Source organism: Leuresthes tenuis, unplaced genomic scaffold (genome assembly GCF_036924035.1).
Source record: "Leuresthes tenuis unplaced genomic scaffold, fLeuTen1.0.hap1 SCAF_23, whole genome shotgun sequence".
Classification (NCBI taxonomy): domain Eukaryota; kingdom Metazoa; phylum Chordata; class Actinopteri; order Atheriniformes; family Atherinopsidae; genus Leuresthes; species Leuresthes tenuis.
In genome coordinates this window covers 4,126,944-4,148,132 of record NW_027325377.1, presented here as the reverse complement: position 1 = coordinate 4,148,132, position 21,189 = coordinate 4,126,944, and the positions used below count along the sequence as shown (strand labels likewise).

Below are 21,189 nucleotides of genomic sequence, written 5' to 3'. Positions count from 1 at the left end.
GATCATCTGACAGAGAACGGAACAAAAGGCAGCCCACATCCAAAGAAGAGCTTTGGGATGTCCTTCAAGAAGCCTGGAGAACTATTCCTGAAGACTCCTTAAAGAAATGACAGAAAGCTTGTCTCAGAGGGTTCAAGCTGAGTTGGAGAATAAAGGAGCTCAGACCAGATATTCACTTTAAAGGTGCTGAGAACTGATAAAAAACTCTGTTTCTGCCTCAGATTCTGGGTTTATGTTCATGTTTGATCATGACTGCAACCATTTCCTGTTTTCTGTCACGGTTTATGTTTTGATTAAACTTGTTTTCAGGTCTTTTATCATGTTTCCAGGCTTCTTGTCGTGTTTTTTCCCTGTCACTGAGCTTCACTCAAGTCACCTGTTTTCTGTTCCACAGCTGCTCCTCATCACGAATCACCTCCCCACAGTATTTAGTTTCCATGTTTCCAGCACTCCTTGCGAAATCCTCACGAACTTCATGATCACGCCACGGCTTGTGAAGTCAGGTTTTTGCCACCACAGCCACAGTTATTTCACTTGTTATTTCGTCTTGTTATCCATACTTATTTTGTTATTTATCCATAGTCTTGCTCAGTGATTCTAACGTTAAGTATTAACTGATGATAACGGCTCAGCCGCGCTTTCTGTTTTTGCCCTTTGTGCGTTTTGTTAATAAATCTTGTTTTTGTGAAGTCTGCATCTGGGTCCTCCCTCCCCGCACCAACATCTTGACATTTTCCTGGAATAAGGGATGGTTTAGGACGCAAGACTCAGCTTTGTGTTTCCATGTGTTCATAACATCTGTCGTCTAAGACATTATCATTATCTTCTTGTTGTATCACTTTGTTTTCATGTCAAATTTAATCTCAGTGAGGCCGGTTGAATTTAATAAAAGGGAAAGGAATCCGTCTGAGTCACTTAGCACCGTGCTGTGTTGACTCAAGGCTAAAAATAACTGAAGGGATGACTGTCTGTGTGTTAAAGTCATAAATAGTATCCCTGCTCGCTGCTTGTTTCCCAGCAGCCGCTCTTATTGGAGCACATGCTTCAGATGCTCGGTGAAGTGGAACAGATTCATCCATCGCTGTCCACTGTGTGAGATGCACACACAGATGCAGCTGCTACATGTCAGGTGGAGCTTTTGTTCTGTGACTAGTAAGTGAAACAATCTTCTGAGTGTTTAATAAACTGTTTCTACAGCAGGAACACAGCTGCACTACGGAGAGGAGAAACAACAAGCAACTGTGGCAATCCTCTGTCAAACATCTGTCCTGAGCTCCTGCAGCACACTGAGTTCTCCTGACACTTTCATGTTTTGGACAGTTAACATTTAAGCCGATAGGGGGCGCTATGAAGACGGTACCAGACTGAATATAGTGAAATATTCACCAGTTCAAATGATGGCATTCAGATTTTATTCATTTGTTATTTGCCATTTTCACAGGGCATCGAGTAAAGTATAAACCTAAGAGAGTCACAGTTTACTGAGAACTCCATGTACTGCATTACAAATACAGGAAATAAATCACTTTTCAGTCACTGTAGCTCTCATTGTTGAACCTGAAGTTGGTATTAAACTCAGAAACGACCACATTTATTCCGTCATTTGGATTTGAATTCCTTAGATTAGACTTGAGGAGATTATGATATGTATTACAGTGAATTTCTTTATGATTGGTTAAACGTATCTTTGAAGTGCCCTCAGATGACACTTGTTGTGATTTGGTGCAAGATCAATGAAATTGAACCAGAAACCTAAACTTCTGGTCAGAAAATGCAGACAGAAAGCAAACAGTACATTGTTCCTTTCTCACTATGGAGGATTAAGATGATGTTGTCTTAATGCAGGCATCTCCATCATTACTTTTTGTTATATGATGCTGCATTAAGCTTCTTGACAAACCACTGCACCATGTCTAACTCTTCAGGAAGCCGTTCTCTAACCAAGATAAGAAAATGTTGCTGATTTTATTAACAGGAACAACATAGAACCATATTACATGGCAGCAGACCAGCAGCTTGTGGGATCCTCTTTTACTTCCTGATATCGTTCTGTGAGTATGTGGCCAAAACCCAATCTCTGTCCGGCACCGCTGTGTCTGAGGTTGGCCCAGCATCTTCCGTTATCACCTTGACAGAGAGCATTCTGACCCTGAACGATATGTGGCGTGAGCCCTGCTCTCATCTGATCACTGTGGGAGGTGTGGGATCGGACAGAATGGACAAGCTTGGACCCCTGACCAGGACCCAGCAGGAATATCAAGAAGGCACTGTGGTTTTCTCATGGAGACAGGGCTGCAGGAACCACTCTGACACCTCTCTACTCAGCTTTAAGCACATCCGGGCAGATGGAGAGATGTCGGCTGGGAGTTTCTGTCCGTGTTGTCTATTGAGAGAGTTCACCTGTGTTACCTGCCAATGACATCTTCTGCCAAGTTGTTACCAAGCAACAAAAACACCCCGGGCCATGGATGGCGATCTCTGAAGACCTTCCTCTCTGCTACACTTCAACTTTCTGCATGTTTGTCAGCTGATTGATATTTCATTTTGTAATCTATCTATAACAATAGCATTTTTATACATATAATGAATACTGCAGCAATATCATTTTCCAGCTGGGAATAATCAAATATCCCCCCCAACAAACTAAACTTTCTACGTCCTTCTGGAGTTATAAACATGTAGTTTTTGCTATTAAAATTCATATCAAGCTAACAAATGTGCTACGCTGTGCTAAACAAAATGGTGACGGATGGGAGAAGCTGAAAATAAGGATCTGTAGCCAGACGGAGAGCAGAAGCTGCAGCTTCTTTCAGTTTTCTGTCATTTCTTTTAACTCAGATGCTGAGTTAAAAGGAGGAACGTTTGCATATTTTTACTCAAATCACTTAAAAAAGCATAAAAAGACTGCAGAGAAGCTTAAAATGCATGTAAAATGCATGTAAATGGCATCCAAAATGTGCATCTGATGCTTGACAAGATCATTCATTTCTTTAGTGTGGACACAAGAGATAAACCTCTGATTTAATTTATGTAATGAATGAAGAGAAGCAAGGAAAGTGATCTCTGGCATTTATCAGAAATGTTCCTGTGACACTGACCTGCGCACACTCACAGCTCACAGATGGAGGCAGGCAGCTGCAGTTTCATTCATCACGTATTGTGTTTAGACAGCTGGAACACTGATGAAACTTGTTTAAACAGCAGCAGGCTGCAGATACTCAGGCAGCTTCAGTACATCAACAAACGTCATCGTCTGTCACACTTCAGCTCAGCAGGCAGCCCAAGCTACGGCCTGCGGACCAACAGCGGTCCAGCGGTGGAGGTCAGGGGTCTCCCCGGGTAAAAGGTCCACAGAAGCTGGATTAACTCGGATTCTTTCACCTACTAATTCACTGTAAATTACTAAATAGCTTGCTGTGTTAAATAAATGGTTCATAATGAGTTCCCAAACCATTTTATGGCTGATGTCAGATTAATATTTAGAGGACATTTTTACAGACTCAAACGTGTGAAAATCTAAATTTGGTTAGCCTTTCTCTGACAAACATTTCACCAATGAAAACACATTATATTCTATTTTTTTCTTAGAAAACCACCTGTTCTAAGTAAGTCACCCGTTTTCCTTTTCCCTTAAAATTAGTGCCAAAATGAGAGAAACTTTTAGATAGATGATGAACAAACAGACTCTAGAATACGGTCCGATCTGTAAGAAAACATAAAAACATTCCAATTGATAATTACCAATTTATAGAATATATATTTTCCTTTTAATTAAGTTTTAACCATCCTTCAAAGGGCCTTCAAAGCTGGTAGGAGGTGGGAACGATTCAGGGGAAACTGAAGGTGAACGTCAGGGAGGCTGAGGAGGATTACAGTGGAAACTCCAGCAGAACAACATGAGGGAAGTCTGGAGGAATGAGGACAATCTCAGGCTTCAACAACAACAGAGGAGTAGAAAGCCAGTGATGTGGTGGGAGTGTCAGGGAGGAGGATGCTGTCGGAGCTGCACGACATCTTGGACGATGTCTCCCTCCCACTCCACGACACACTGGTTAAACACTTTAGATTCCACCAAGATGCACCACAGAGCGCCACAGGAAGTCCTTCCTGTGGACTCCACAACTCCTCCCTTAATGTTTGACACCTTCTGCGGTGGATCTGTGCAATTCTTTTTAAATCATCTGCCCCCTGGACGCCTCCCTGGGGAGGTGTTCTGGGCCCGTCCCACTGGGAGGAGACCCGGGGAAGACCCAGGACACGTTAGAGAGACTATGTCTCTCGGCTGGCCTGGGAACGCCTCGGGGTCCCCCCAGAGGAGCTGGAGGAAGTGGCCGGGGACAGGGAGGCCTGGGTTTCTCTGTTAAAGCTGCAGCCCCCCCGACCCGACCCCCGGAGAAGCAGCAGATGATGGATGGATGGATGGATATATATATATTTCTCTTTTATATGCTTAGTTTTATTGTTATTTTTATATTCTATTCCTTTTAATGCTCTTTGAATGGGTGCAGCTGTAACAAAAGAATTTCCCCCTGGAGATCAATAAGGTATTCTGATTCTGGTGTAACTAACTTCACTTTATACACAGACAGACTTAGAATATGGTCTGCTCTTGTAAGATAATATAAAAATTCCAATTAATAATTACCAATTCATAGTATGTATATATATGTATATATATACATATATATATATATATTTTTTTTTTAAATCAAGGGACATAAAGATTACTAAGTGAAGCTAAACTGTTAAAAGATACATGGAAATAAAAAGACCCTTCGACCAGTGAGTGTTTAATAAAAAGCAACTGAATACAAAAACCAAGCTTTGCTCCAAAAGAACCACAATGTAAGAATGTTCAGAACAATAATAATGAAGCAGCAGCAATGAATTTAAGGCTTATTCTTTCATAAAGAGGCAATAAGCAATAGTCTGGAAGCCCATCGCTGTCCAAAAAAAGATTTTATGTCCCTTAAAAAAAACAAAAAACAGATGAGTTGAGATATTTAGGTGAGAACTTTTATTATGACCAACCATAAAACTGACAATTTATCAGTAATGGGCTTCCATAGGTATTAAGTTCCAGTATTTCAGAAAGTCACTTCGTCCAAATTGTGTTCTTTAAGGCTTTAATATGAACAGAATTGTTTGTTAAAAACATCAGCTTACTTTATACAGGACAGTTGTTCACTAAAATGCTCACAGAATATCACAGGTTAAGGCTCAAAGGAACTCCAACATTCTGGGAAACAATTTTAACAACAAATCTTTGGTCTCAGTGAATGATGAATAGCAGGAATGATTACATTCAAATAAATTTACTCCTCACTTCAATTCTAATTTAACTGGTTTTACATTTGAGCACCTCTTTGTGCAAATCATTGATTGTATTGAACTTCAGTGTATTTTTGTCACTAATGGGACTCTGTACAACATCTACCAGCCAACATATCAGAGAGCTTCTTCTTGCTGAAAGTGCAGGATAGGTTACAGGAGCACTGAGGTTAGGTGGCGGTTACATGGGTCCTTCGGGCACCGAGGATAGGCGGCGACTCAGGCAGTGGTGGCGTCATCCTTCCTGCCAGCCTGACAGTATAACATCATAGAGAAGACCATCCCGAAAAGCTGTGGAGAGAAGAAACAGCGGATTTAAAACTGAATGTTGATGTCGCTGAAGCTGAAGCAGAAGCACTGCGTTGTGTATAATGATTAAAATAATGTGGATACATTTTATTTTTACACTGATAAAAAGTGTCCATGGAGACTATTTATTTCCCTGCAGTCAAGTTTAATTAAATGAGAAATTGATCTTATTTCTATGACTCTGAACCAATTGTTGTGACTGTTTCTGTTAAATGATCTTTGTCCCTGTGCAGCTCCTCCTTTTTTAAAACTGTTCACATTGTGGGAGACAAAACGTCCTCCTAGCATCAGTGAGAAAGTAAATGCGCGTAATGTCCTCTGAAGTGCTGTAAACCCGAGCGTGTGTTTGTGTGCGAGCTCACCAGCAGGATGGCGATAGCGAAGGCGATTCCTAACACCACCTCCAGGTTATCCTGCATCAGTTTGATGATTTGGCTGGAGCAGGGCTGCAGGATGACATCACACATGACCTTCATTAATCTGAGCAGCACATATATTCAGTCCTTTATTTTAACCAGCACAACATAATGTTCCTCGTTTGCAGTTCATGGAATTAAATCCGCACGTGGAGGTCATTTCAGACCCAGCAGTCGCGCTCTTGCCCTCACCGTCTGGTTGTAGGTGGACTCGCACTTGACGGTTTCAGTGGCGTTGCAGCGACAGGAGTCGGGGATTTTGTCCCAGTCACTTGGTCCATTCGCGAGGCCACAGCACTTGAGCTGGAAGGAAAACACATGAGACAGAGGTTGGAACCACAAAAACAGTTCAGATTGTTTCCCGTTTTTTAACTTAATCGTATCTTTAAAGTAACTCAGAGTCCCTTCTATCCCAGTACATATTTGTTGCTTTTAAAGGTTTCTTTTTGATAAAGCTCAGACTCGGTTCTGGCTCCGGTGAACCTGAACCGCTCCCGATGCTAGGCCCCGGCTGCTGGTGGACCTCTTACTCTGCTCACCACCCATGTCATGTTTCTAACATGGGAGGACTTTTTCGGGACATTTCACCATCATCTACAGACCCTCGGCTAACCTTTGAGGCTCACTTCAAGCACCTTCTCAGAAACATTGCAGAACCCTGTCCCACTCTCACGCTCCCTGGTGCCAAGAAGCTTGTCCACACCTTTGTTTCCTCCAGACTGAACCACTGCAACGCACTTCTCATTGGGATCCCCAGATCCTCCCCCCATACACCTCAGCACGATCCCTCCGGCCCACCAGCACCCACCGGCCCAACTGTCCGAGGACTGAAACCTGCACAATGGGGGGCCGAGCTTTCTGCTCCGCCGCTCCCCTGCCAGCCCACCTCCACAGACCGTGTCTGGCTTTGAAAAAGGACTTTTCTCTTTAGGAGACATTCTAATCCTTGAAATCTTAATGACTTCAGGTTGCTGCGTTTTTATGTGCGTATTGTTTTTATGGGTTTAACTCCTGTAGCACTTTGAGATTACATTATAAAAACAAAGTGTTTTTCAAATAAAATGTATTGTTATCCTTATTATTATTATTAAGAAAGACAGATGTTGAGAAACTCAACTGGTTCCAGCGCTCCCACATGATTGGCTGACTGATCTCCTGTTTAAACTGCATAACTCAAGAGGCCTTTAAGAGAAACCCTGAAGAAAGTCTGCTCTCTTGTGGTCATTCCTGTAACTACAGTATGATGAAAGCAGATCAACACTCACTGTTTTCAGCTTTATTTAAAGTTTTTTCTTCCTTTTTTTCAAGCTATTATTCATAATCTTAATCTTAAGTGAAAAATTGTTTTTATCAGATTTTCATCTTGTGACATCATAGTTAAGGGCATATTATGGGCTACAAAGCCATTTTTCTTGTGCAACTGCTGGATTAACCAATTTTTATTATCTTATTTATATTCTATTTGGAAATATTCACCAGTAAACCGCAACCTACACTGAATATTTACTTTTATTAACATTTATTTTTTTAAGCTGGCTCTGTATCTTTTGTTTCCAATCTGGTGCATGTTACTTACTAGTTACTTTTGTTCTGAGATACACTAAAACTTTGTAGCTTGTTAAACCGCTGACTTTGAGGAACTCATATTTTTGACAATATACTCACAATCTCTTTAAGTCTAAGTGAAGACTACACATTTATGTCCCATAGAACCACCAGACACTTGTAACTGGAAGTTAACCTTGCTGAAATGATCTTTGGGGTTAGCTTAGCCTGCAGAAAGAACACGGGAAGTTGCTGTCCTTGTTATTCTGTTAAATGGCAGGTGTTTTTTTGGACTTTACCAAAAGTCCAGGAATTTATCATAAGTCAATGAAATGTTAGTGCTTTCTGAGGACATTTTGACTGTTTTATGTCATTTCAAAGGGTTGTTCAGTGATTTGGATTTGGTGGTGTTGGGTTACCTGACGCTGCAGTTTCTCCAGGTCGTCCTTCACATTTTGCGGTTGACTGGACAGCGGGGTGAACTTTTCCAGACGCTTCTTCACCCAGTCTTTCACCTGCAAATAGACAAGTAACGTGAAATCTGATAAGACCTATTCCCAATTGAAATAGTTTTTTGTCCACGTGTCACTTCCTGTTTTACCTTCTGCTCTTCCACGGCTCCCACGATGCCTGCCGCCAGCAGAAGGATGAAGATGATCAGGAGGCTGATGAAGAACTGAGGGAACAGTTCAACAGTCCAATTTAACCAATCACAAAATTATTTACTCATATTCTTACACTTTTTCACCTTTAAATCCAAGCGTTATCACTGTTCTCTTGTTCCTCTTGCCTTTATTTGAGATTATGAAAACTATTTCAACCACCAAAACTCCTTCATTTCCTCACTGAATTTCATCTCCTCACCCCTCATTGAAATATCAGGGAACAAAACATTTATTTGTGTCCGCTGAAGTGTTTCCATCCTCTTGTTTTCATGTATATTTTTAATTTGTGATGTAAAAAGACTGAAGATACAAATAACCTTAAATTCTTTTATTTTTTTACTTGGAATAGGTTGGGAAAAGTCAATAAAAGCGTCAGCTGACTGTAGTTCCCCAAGAAAACTACAATTCCATGAAACACACTGAATCAAAAACAGTCCTCACCACCAGCAGCAGGCAGCGGTTCTCTCTGATGGCGCCACAGCAGCCCAGGAAGCCGAGACACATGATTATCACTCCGATGGCGATCATCAGGTCAATGCCAGGAAGAGCTTCATTTGTGAGCTGTGGACAGACAAAAGCAGGAGGCAGAGATTTAGTCACTGCTAGCTTTGGGAGATAAAAGCTCAAACAGCTGCTATATCTGCACTGTGTGGAATGAGATCATGAGGTGGAGTTTCAGAAACTTGCAGCATTGATCAGACACAGACACCACAGTCCAAGGCATTTCCAAAACTGTCACGTGGTTAACTTGTGTTCTTTGAGAGCGTATTTATTCTCATAAATTCAGGATGTCATACCTCATTTTGATCCTTGCTAACTTTCAGGTAGATGGAGACACCCAGGATGATACAACCGCTGATCTGAAAAGAAAAAGACGACAATGAAATAATTCAATAGGACTGAAAGAAATCTGGCGACATCTGGTGGAGAAAACCAGCAGAACTACAAAGCTACACCGATGTGTGAGATTGTTTTCCTCCTTAACAAGAACGTTCATGCTCCGTAGAAGATAAAGGGTTCAAGAACAATGGAGACAGTCATGAGGGAGTTACAAATTTCCTCACAAACTTATAGTCCTGAAAGCGACACTAGAGACGTTTATGATCCTCAAAACTGTGCTTTTGACTTGTTTTTAAGTGCATTGACCTTTGTTATAATAATAATAATAATAATAATAATAATAATAATAATAATAATAATAATAATAATAATAATAATAATAATACATTTTATTTATAGGCGCCTTTCTGGACACTCAATGTCACCGTACATAGGTTAAAAACAATGCAACACAAACAATGATAACAAAACCAGGTTAAAATTACACAGCGCAAATTAAATCAAAGGGAAAAGGTAAGTTTGAAAAGTTATGCACATTCCCAGGCCTGATCTTTGGTTTCCAGTCCAGCACCACACCATTTTGCTTTGCTTGACAGTTTTGATGGCCTTTTATAGTGTCTCTGTGGCAGGATGTCAGATTAATGTGGCTTCTCCAAACTTCATGGTATCATTCACTATATTATAAAGGCTCAAAGACCAAAAAAGATCTTAAAGTTAAAGAAATTTACATTAATTACTGTCTGAAAATGTTGACAGAAAGAGGATGACTTAGGCAGAAAATTAGGAACCGCCTGCAAAGCAAAAAGCAAGTAATATTTATTTTGTTATCAATCTAAATGACCTGATGCAGGTACTGCAGGCTACACTTATACAGAATATGAACACTGCAGTTTCCTCTGTGCTGCCCTGTACAAGAACAAGTAGTGACAGAAAGGATGAGATTGAAAACAGATGCAGCTGAATTAAGTTTCTTGGGTCGGACCAGTCACAGCCTTATTAAAGTATAAGAATTTAATATTAATTTGTATTTTTCAACTCGTTTTGTTTCACATTTTTATCTGTTGTGGCATGAATTATATTAAGGTGACGGGAGATGAAGCAGGTATGGAAAATGCATGGATGAGTCACTTTTGAGGTTTTATGTTTTATTTCTGATACGATCGATCACAGCATTCTGTTACAGAGACTTGAACATGTTATTGGGATTAAAGGAAGTGCATTAGGCTGGTTTAAGTCATATTCATCTGATAGATTCCAGTTTGTTCTTGTAAATGAAGAATCTTCCTCACACATTGCAGTAAGTCATGGAGTTCCTCAGGGTTCTGTGCTTGGACCGATTCTTTTTACTTTGTACATGCTTCCATTAGGTAACATTATCAGACAGCATGGCATAAATTTCCATTGTTATGCTGATGATACTCAGCTGTACTTATCTATGAAACCAGATGAAACCAGTAGGTTGGTCAGACTACAAGCCTGTCTTAAAGACATAAAGACCTGGATGACTCAGAACTGTCTGCTTTTAAATTCAGACAAAACTGAAGTTGTTCTCTTTGGACCTGAGCGCTTCAGGGAGAAATTGTCTAGTTATATACTTACTCTAGATGGTATTTCCTTGGCTTCATCCTGTCTCAGGGTGATGCAGAGAAACTAGTTCATGCATTTGTTACTTCAAGACTGAACTACTGTAATTCTTTATTATTGGGCTGTCCCACAGATCCTCTGAAAAGCCTCCACCTGATCCAAAATGCTGCAGCCAGAGTTCTGATGAGATCTAACAGCAGAGATCATGTTTCTCCAGTTTTAGCTTCTCCTCGTTGGCTCCCTGTTAAATTCAGAATAGAATTTAAGATTCTTCTCCTCACATATAAAGCTCTTAATGACCGAGCTCCATCACATCTTAAAGATCTCATAGTTGGATATTTTCCTAACAGAGCACTTTGCTCTCAGGCTGCAGGTTTACTTGTTGTTCCCAGAGTTTCTAATAGTAGAATGGGAGATTGGATTTGATTGGACTATGATTGAATTACAATTAATTGGATTCCAATAGGCTTGTAGTGCCTTGAGATGACATTTGTTGTAATATGAATGAAATAAAATATGAATAAAATTAAATTCAATTGAATATGATCCTTACAAGGTGGACAGAGCAACTTAAGTTGATCCATAAAGACAATAGCAAAAATTAGGAGTAAAAATGACAAGATGACATAAACTAATCCAATAATTAGACAGAGTCAACAAAACTTAGAGCAAGTGTCACCATGTAAAATGTAAAATTCAAAAGCAATAAGACTGTGAGTAGTGCTGTCCAGCTGCTCTGTGGGCGCGGCTCAGATGGATGACAGACATGCATTATTGAACGCTCACACAATTAGCCACCGCAAACGAGCTGCTGTGAGAAATTATCTGTCATCAATATTTCATCATTAAAGCAGAGAGAAGACAGAGCCGGAAAACAGAGAGCAGGCATCTGCTTTTCCACGGAGACAGATAAAGAGCTGTCTATAACAGGACGATCGGGATTAAATTAGGAGACATTTCAAGGAAAGGCCAGAACTCACAGGAAGCTGTGTTTACGCTCTCCAAAAACCAACATTTGAGTGATGAAAAAAGCTCATTTACAGAGAGAATGGCAGAGAAATTATGGAAAAGGTCTCCCTAAAATACTAAAATATACTCTTTTATCTGTTTTTGATGCGATTCATCATGAGTATGATGTATTCCCGGGTCCTTTACTGTAACCCTAACCATCACAAGTCAGTGTCCAACACTTAAGCCTATTTCAACCCAAGACATAAAACCATTTAAACTTTTTAAACATGTGGTTCCCCCAGAACACGTTGGACCCCGCAAGTACAGTGGGCTCCTCATGTTTTAGCCCTCTAAATATAGAAAGTACACACACTCCATCTCATTTCTGATTTAAATAAAAATCCATTTCATACAGCCGAGAATATACTTTTATTTAGATTTTTATGTATTCTGAGTATTTACGAACTACAAGTCTGAGCATTTATTTAGATTCAGGAGCATCAACTGGACAAAATAATTTGCTCTTATTAAAACTGATCACGAGCTGTAGCTCTGACTTCTTGAATAACAGCCCTTCCATATTTCCCCTTCTCCTTTTTAATGTAAATGCCTTCATGGGTCATTTGAGGTTAAAATGTTTCAAACTATTAATAAGTTGTAACGGATGCATGAAGTTTACTTTTATAAGAGGATGATGGATCACTCGTTCCACCTCTGAATGAACGGAAACAGATTAAAATAGGACGTGACCTCACAGCAGCACCACACCCTGAGTCTCTCACACCTACTGACTCCCAGCATGTCGAGGATTTCCCACACATGCACACGCCTGACCAGTGAAGCCACAACCTGATGCTCTCTCTTTGTAATTCAATACTCCGTTGTGATATTTCACACCAAAGTCTTCCATGTAAAGAGATTTAAACAAGTTTTACTGACAACCAAAACTGAATTAGACATCTTCAGTATAAATAGAATAAAGCTTTGAGCTGCTTATGAAAAGATTAAGTTGATGGTAATAATTTGGACATTTTCAGCAGTGTTACAGCTTAGAAGAACCATCCTTATTGTTAGTCTTCTTTTAAATATGCAGGTGCAGTTTATCTGCTGAAGGAAAAGTGTGAGCTCACCTGAAATCTGAATTTCATTTAAGAAGATTTTTGTGCTGCTATGAGAAACATGTGGGAAGCTGCAACTTTCTGCTCTCATTTCTAAAGTCCTTCACCACCAAACAGTGTTTTAGCCTCCTTTACATCGTCACGTTTTAGATTCAAGACATATCATGAGTAAAATAAGCCATCAGCGCTATGGCTAAGGATTTCTGCAGAGAGGCGAGGTTCGACGGCCCGTATTTTCCACATGGATCATTGGAGGAACCTATTCTGACTACCTGCTTAGTGGGATGGGGAAGTTAAACCCAATGGCTGTGAGGAACCAATGAAATGAGGACAAGAAGCTGCATAGTTACTCCTAAAAACCGGAAACAGCTCAGAAATGTGCCGCTAAAAAAGACTAAAAGCTCCAGATCAAAGTGATGAACGTGTCTCCTCTTATTTCCTAAATAAATAAATCATCCTTTCAACGGTTTAATAGTGCCTCTTAAAGCATTACAGAGATGACCATCTAATATGCAGCTGAGGTCTCGCGCTGCAATTCTTTGGGATAAGAAGTGACTGTAAGTATGAGTTTGTTTGTTTGCTACATTAAATAATCTTCTCCTGAGGAAAAATGGAGCTCTGAGACGCTGCAGTCAGGCTGGAGGTGACCCATCGACACTCATGAGAATGTGTCCGAACATCAATAAAAACACTGAAGCCGTCTCACAGCTGCTGCTTGTGTTTTTGCTCAATATTGAATTTCCTGTTCCCCTTTTACTGGATATTTTTCTCCTCATTAACAATTCAGCTCCTAATGAATTAGGAATGGACTGACATACTGTAATTTCCCTTTAAGTGTACTTTGTGCAACTCAAGTTGTCTCAAGAACAAAAAGGTTCATTGCTGTGTGATTGAAAGTCAGGTGCTAAAAGGAATGAAAGGACGAAATCAAAATAACTCAATCAATATAAACTAAGCTGCTTTAAATTAATGGTCTTATAGAAGTACAATTAATTGGGTTGTATTTGAATAAAATTGGATTGAATCGGACCGTATCTAGTTGCAACAGTCCATGTTTTATTGATTCATTTTATTTTTTTTCTGTGGGAATTGCATAAATAAACAGTTTTCATACCTAATCTACTTTTTTAAAGTCATTTGTCCTTTTGAATATGAATTAGATTTTATTTGTAAAGCTTAACTATGTGGTCTCAACCACCTCTGGCAATTAGGTTGGGGGGGGGGTCATTTCAGGATGTAGGATCTTACTCATCTGTTGCAATCCTGAGAGTAAAAAGAGTAATAACTGGAATGATGGTCATAGTAGCACCTTTCAGTTTCCCCCTGACCGGAGAACCAGCCCAGCTGTTTTCAGCTGTTTTCAGCTGTTTTCAGCTGTTTTCAGCTGATTCAGCTCCGAATGGAAATGCGTGGCGGAGATATTTGCCCTTATTACAGATGGGGTCTGGTTGTATAGTCAGAAAAAAAAGACCCATCATCTTTTCCTTGGCCTTGATGGAAAATGTCATGGGGTTAAGGTAAGGCAACCACACTCTGAAACCTCAAATGCTCATTAAATAATTTACAAAAAGTGTTTTAGATGTTTCATCTATTGTGGTTTTACCACATTGTTACACAAAGTGGACATTATAGTATACTGCTTTATCATCAAAGCTCATTTTAAGACTTTAAAAGTGAAATATAGTGTTGCTCGCATTCACCCTCCTGTCCTCATATTTATCCACATGAAAGACAGTTAGTGCGACTGGATGAAAATAACTGAGCGCTGTAAAAGTTGCAGCTGCAAAGCAGTGTGGGAGGGAATTATCTCCTTTATCTCATAACGGATGGGTCAGTGGATCTGATGCAAAGGGAGATCATTAAGGAAGCATGGGAGCCTCTTTCCTCAGTGTCTGGAAAATGCAAACAGCTCTTTTCATGGTTATCATCTACCGGTAGTTAGGATGGGACCTAAACAAATATTGGACCCCTGCCATGGCTTCACAATCAAGGCTCTAAAACTGTAAAATTCTTATATTCTTATGGCATAGTCACAGGGTGGGAGTTGTTACCACAGCTTTCTAACATCTGCTCAACACTGCGAAGGAGTCCATTTAAACCAAAATATTTCCCAGAAGCTAACCTAGAAGTTTTGGAGCTGCAGACAGGACTGAACCAGTCTCCTGGGTCAGTAAACTTATGTACTTATCTGCATGGACAAAGAGACCCGACAGTCATGCAATACCAAAAGTCCCACCCTAACCCACACGCAGTGTTTTTCCCTCTCCCAGTTAAGACCCACCAGAGTTTAGTCCCCAGTTCAATTGTTTAACTGAATGTTGAACAGTACAGATGTTTTTAAACTCTCGATAGGATCCTTAAAGCCAGCTTTGAGAGGAGCTACATTCAGCTTTGTGTCTGTGATGCCTGCAGACCGGAGCTCAGATTGGTTGAGCGACAAACAGACGTCTGTTGATGGTGACACAGCCTCCGGAAAAAACCTCCATCTTTCTGCTCATGTTGTGCTTGTTGCTGAGATTAAAGATCACAAAAACTAAAACAGTTTGTTCACATCATTGCCATCAGTTAACATGTGGTTTGTTGTTTGAAAAGAGAGGACAAACCAGTCTATTTGTGACTGTACAGTAATGTTTTACCTGCTTTATCAATGAAAAGAAAACATGCCTGAACAAAGCTGCTGTTTTCTTTAAAGGCGGTTACAGAGCAACTACACAAACATTCGGTGAAAAGCTTCATCTGAGCTGTGGATCTTTGTCAGACATGCACTACTGAAGCAGCACCATGTCATGAACACTCAGAGAAACCCGCAGAACCACATAGCGAGCGCAGGTCTGAAAAACAAACACACCCTTTGTACTTGCAGTAGCCAAAGCAGACCCAACAAAGACCAGGGGAGACGGCCCTGTTGCAACATGACATCAAAATATGTCATCTGCAGTGAGGTTGGAGCTCAGTTTCCTGCTCTGTATCACACCGAGCCTCAGCATGACCGTTAGGTCAGGCTGTGGTTTCAGCTCCACTTGGCCGGGTAACCGGACCAATCTTTGTCACAGGAACAGACGCACTTATTGATGTCTGTGTGACGCTGCAGAGCTGAGGCCTGTGTGAGAAAAGCTGCTCCTAAAACTGAAAACACTGCTGCTGCGACACATTAGATCTGACTCCTGCAGGCCAAATCTGACCCGACAGATCTGAGCCGTGGTCCAGTTCTCAGTGTAGATGTCAGTTTTTTACAGAGCAGAACAGAACATTTTAGTTACTCGTGGAATCAGGATCAAAGTTATCGTGGATCAAGAATATCACTGAACCAAGTGTGAGTGGATCAGGATCAGAAAGAACCAGAGTTAAACCTAATGAGGACTGTCTCCAATCCAAATCTCTGTACATCTGGATAGATATTGACCAGGATTAGATACTGTAAGGGCTACACAGTTAGTCATTGTGGAGGTTGTGCAGGTTTACATGTGATGGGAATTTAATCTGAAAACAGCTGCAGTTAATCAGATTAGAAATGGTCGATTTTACCTGGATGCCAGATAGTCCAGTTCAAGATAACTCAGGATTTGAGTCAATTACATTTACCAAGGATTTCAGTTTAGGATTAAGCATTATTTAGGTAAAAGGATTCATTACCTGTTCCTCAGGATTACATTGCTTTTCCTGTGGATTAAACCTGATAAATGTCAAAGAATCGTACCAAAAGAAGCCGTCCAAAGTACTGATAAAGTTATTGGGATTATCTCTGTTCTGGTTTAAAGTTAAACTGATTACTGGAGTCATGATCTATAGTTGGGCGTTAGAGTTTTTCATGATAAATTCAGGTTTACATCTAATCAGGTTCAGAGCTGAATTAACTAAATTAGAAATTTCTCAAAAACAGATCTGCTTAAATCTGACTGCATTATCGCCCATCGGGGTGGTTTAAGTTTACAGTTTCTGTAAAACCTTCTTCTTCCTTCTTACTTTTGATACTTCCCTCGTTGTATTTCAGTCGGGGCAGGAAGGTGTACTGTTGGACGTCACCTGTGTACCTGTCTGTCGTGACTGAGCGGGATTCCACTGCAGTGATGAGATCATGCTGTTATTCACTTTTCTTTTCGTCATGTAGTGACGATAGTTGGCGGTTCCATTGTTCCACAGCAGAAACACCACTGCAGAGTGGGAAACTCGTTTTATGGATTCATGAAACTGCGAGCTGACGAGGCAATGCCACTAAACAGGTACTGGGTCACAGAATTACAACAGTGATGCAGCTGATTAGCATCAAGGCGTGTGCAGTCATGCCTCAGTATCTGTTTGGCTCAACAGGTATCACACATTCAAACAAACGCCACTTCAGCTTTTAACTAGACTTCACTTTGAGCTCATCCTCCTCCTGACAGTCACAGTTTTCCATTGATTCAGGTAACAATGGGTCTCTGCTGCGCCTTCTGGAGAGTTTGTTGTAATATTTACGGCTTTCAGAGTTTCATTATATGAAAGAATGCGGATTAGGCCCCCCCCCCCCCCCCCCCCTAAAGGAGCAAGAAACTGAAAACAATCACAAAGTTGAGCCATTTTCTGTGTTTTTGTGACTCTTCCAGGTTGTTCTGCATCTGTAAACAGCTTGGGTCTAAGAACTAAGAAAAAGCCTAAAAACTAAGAAGCTGATATCTTTATACATGAAGAAAAATTCAGTTATCGATGCTGAAGGAAGGCTTTTGGCAGACAGACGGTCCACATGTGGTTTGCCAGAGCGCTCAACATGCTTTCTTTCTGTTTGGATCATCTGTTTCCTCTACAGTAGGAGGAAAGAAGGCGTTTGCACTCTAACAGACACTAATATGCAGAGACAGAGCCGCTGTAATGGGTTTTCTCTTCTCCAGGGACCATAAAACAACCTGTGTGTATATTTACATGCAGGCTCCAAGCTGCTGGACTGTGGAAAATGCAGCCACAGATATTATTTCATATTTAGGCTGCTGTAATGTATCAGTTCGTATTGATGGTAAAGCACTGAGCAATAAGAGAAGAGTGACAACTCTTAGTCAAACCAAAACTTAGGCAGAGAGAAACAGATGGAGCATTTCCTTTGAGTCCATGTTTATGACTACAGAGCTCATTATGACCGTGTTTCAGTGGCGGGAACAGTCAGTTTGGACATGAAAGCTATTAAAAAAAACATGCAGCAAATAGGCCTTACAGTAAAAAAACGAGCCCACTCCACCCCCACAATCACCATCATGATGTAAACGCATCAGGGCCACCATGTCCACTGAGTGCTCCGAATCGCGTTAACATTGATTTTGCTTCGTTTCTGGGAGACAAGAACTGAAACGACCTCAGCAGCAACAGGGGGGTGGTTTAAAAGTGGACCCAGCCAAAGTGGACTTCAAATCTGCAAAGACAATGACAGAACCAGGGGGACGGGGTGCAAGGGGTGCACAGTTTGGATAATCTGAGACAGGAGAGCCTACAAAACAGGAGGGACGGGGTGCAAGGGGTGCACAGTTTGGATAATCTGAGACAGGAGAGCCTACAAAACAGGAGGGACGGGGTGCAAGGGGTGCACAGTTTGGAGAATCTGAGACAGGAGAGCCTACAAAACAGGAGGGACGGGGTGCAAGGGGTGCACAGTTTGGATAATCTGAGACAGGAGAGCCTACAAAGACCGACTGCATATATTTCTGATTCTCAGATTAACGGCCTGACTGTACCAAGCCAACAGGATGCCACAGAGACCAACATTTCAACTTGGTGACGTTTAAAAAGTCAACTTTAAATTCTGTCAACAGGTGAATGGAAGAATGACTGATGCCCTGTGTGGCTCTGTAGGCTGCCCCATCTTCACTTCCTCTTTAGTAGAGGCACACCTCACCAGCTCTGCTTTCTCAAAAGAACGCAGCACGTTAAACTTGAACTGGTTGTGTAGGTCCCGACAGCCCAGCTCCTCGTGTAACTGATCCTCAGCAGCAGACAATCAGAGAGCCACCGTGGAACCAGTTTTCCTGGTTCCTTTGTTGTTGAGATGTGAAGAACCAGTTTGCGATGAGTTCCTGGCCTCTGATCAAGGTCACTAATTTCCTAAAACCAGCTATTTAGCCGAGATGTATTCATATTAATATCTCTCACTTTAAAGTACCCGGAGGCTTTTAGTGTCACATCAGGCACACGGCCCTGAAAGCAGAGGAAAGGCTGGTGTGTCTCGACTGGAATATTAACCAGGTCAAAGATCTTCTGACTGAACACCAGACAGAGTTCTGGTCCTTCACTTTTCAGAAAAACAAAAATAGTATCTGAAACAACACTACCAGGTTTGTGTCGGGCATCTAAAATGACTTTGTGGAGCTACACATTAACCGACATGGGCCATTTGCTTTGAATGGGAAACCTTCCAGCAGAGGGTACAGGGAAATGCAAGCAGGTGAAGCAACTGAATCAAACTTTCATTGAAAGAATTGTACAAATAATTACTACTGAAAAGCAGAAGCAGCGTCAAACAATGTGGTAATGTTTGCTTCGAACATTTACATCCTTCATTCAGCTTTTAAAAGAGTTCAACCAGACGAGGTGAGGCCAAGCAGCCACGCCCTGAAACTGAACACATGTTTGTTTGTGGAGGGAGAGGCAGAGACTCGAAAGAGCGGACAAAACCTGTTCTACACAATTTACATGACAGATAGAACATTAAGATGTCAGAGAAGAGAGGGAAGCAAAGTCAGACAAGAGGGAAAAATAATCCGAAAAAGAAATCCCACAAAAAGAAAACCAAACTTATCTTTAGTGAACACAATAAGCTTCACTTTCAAACCAACAAACACTGTTAAATACATAAATTCTGCCTCAAACTGACACAAAATTCAAATTAGATGCGTGGCTCAAACTCTCAGAAACTGGAATGCCATCATCTAAACGTGGAGCTTTGAAGCAGGTTTTGTAGTCCAGACTCACCCAGAACAGAAGGTTGAAGAAGAAGAGCAGATATTTGACACATTTATTCACAGCCATGGCTTTTCTTTTCCTTTACTCCTCACAGAGAGCAGCAGCTGCTTACAGACTGAAGGCAGAGACAGTAAATCAGCCTGTTTCACCTGTTTCCTTTCACTGCCTCAGCTGAGACCTCCCTCCCTGTTCTGCCTCCTCACCTCCCTCCCGGTTTCTAGCAGACCTCCCTCCCTGGTCTGCCTCCTCACCTCCCTCCCGGTTTCTAGCAGACCTCCCTCCCTGTTCTGCCTCCTCACCTCCCTCCCGGTTTCTAGCAGACCTCCCTCATGTTCCAAAGAGGACTGACAACGTGTGAAGGTGACTTTTGTGAGACCGAAGGATTGAGAAGTTGTCTCAATAATTACTTAGAGTACATTAGGAGGATGCAAACGCATATATGGGGAAGTCAAACCTGGACTCTTTACCTTTCCCCAGTTGGAAAACATCATGGTGTTAAATAAAGATGGTCTCAAGAAAAGACGAGAGCGCTGCAATGAGAATCCAGCGCCACCCACACTCAGCTGTAACGTGGATCTGAAGCACTCAAATTACAAATGTTCAGTTATATTTCCATAAAGTGCCTCATAGACTTCATCTAATGTAATTAAACAGAAGCTATGTCCCAGACAGATCATATTAGTGAATTCAGATATAATGGAAATACTTTCTTTGATCAGAGTTGATCACCTGAAAGGAGACAAAAAGGCACTACAGTAAAAGATGTTACAGGCTCCTCCCGTCCCCATGTTTATCCATATATGAAGGTTGCTGCATATATATATATATATATATATATATATATATATATATATATATATACACCATGACAATGTATGTACCATCCTAATTTACACTGTAAATACCATATTTATCTATTCATGCATTGCAGTTAGTTGTTCTTCCTGTAAAAATGTGCCCTCTGTACAGTTCGTGTTATACTCTTTAAATCATTGCACAGACCTTACAAACACACCTTTTGTTTGTATATTATTCTTGTTTTTATCCTTTTGGAGGTAGCTGGAGGTAGCTACCGTAAGTTTCATGCACCAAGAAAACCTGGTCTTTGCCTATTCTATCCTAACATATTGTCTTTTATTGAAGTTTTGTCATAAAAACTTGAAGCAGGGATGAAATCAAAGCGTAGAAACCACTGTTCTATTTGAGCACCGACATGACAAGGTGAGGCAAGACAGTCCAACGACACAATAACCACATTTTGTAATGTGAGCAGGTTGAAAAGAATTTATCTTCTGCTCAGTTCAGTTCTCCCACATAAACATGACAAACATCATAAAGAAACCCTTAAAGCAGTTAATCAGACATGCAGAACGTGTTTAAAGCAAGTTGTTTGCATCGATGAAAATCAAGCAAATTAGTCTGCTTAAATATGAAAAGCACAACAGTCACTGCTCCTCAGAAGAAAGCTGCATGCAAAGTCTATTTGTACCGTGGCTGTTTTAAAAGGCC

General features: G+C 40.9%; 1 protein-coding gene across 1 annotated transcript; it reads right to left on the bottom strand.

Moving 5' to 3' along the window:
* Positions 1–5,117: 5,117 nt before the first annotated feature.
* On the bottom strand, positions 5,118–19,824 carry tspan9b (tetraspanin 9b). The gene is made up of 8 exons (XM_072377919.1): positions 19,690–19,824; positions 9,064–9,126; positions 8,708–8,827; positions 8,203–8,277; positions 8,021–8,116; positions 6,249–6,359; positions 6,003–6,086; positions 5,118–5,622 (listed from the first exon to the last, which is right to left on the bottom strand). Exons 1-8 carry the CDS (start codon positions 19,744–19,746, stop codon positions 5,551–5,553), a joined length of 678 nt encoding a protein of 225 aa, XP_072234020.1. The 5' UTR covers positions 19,747–19,824; the 3' UTR covers positions 5,118–5,550.
* Positions 19,825–21,189: the final 1,365 nt, after the last annotated feature.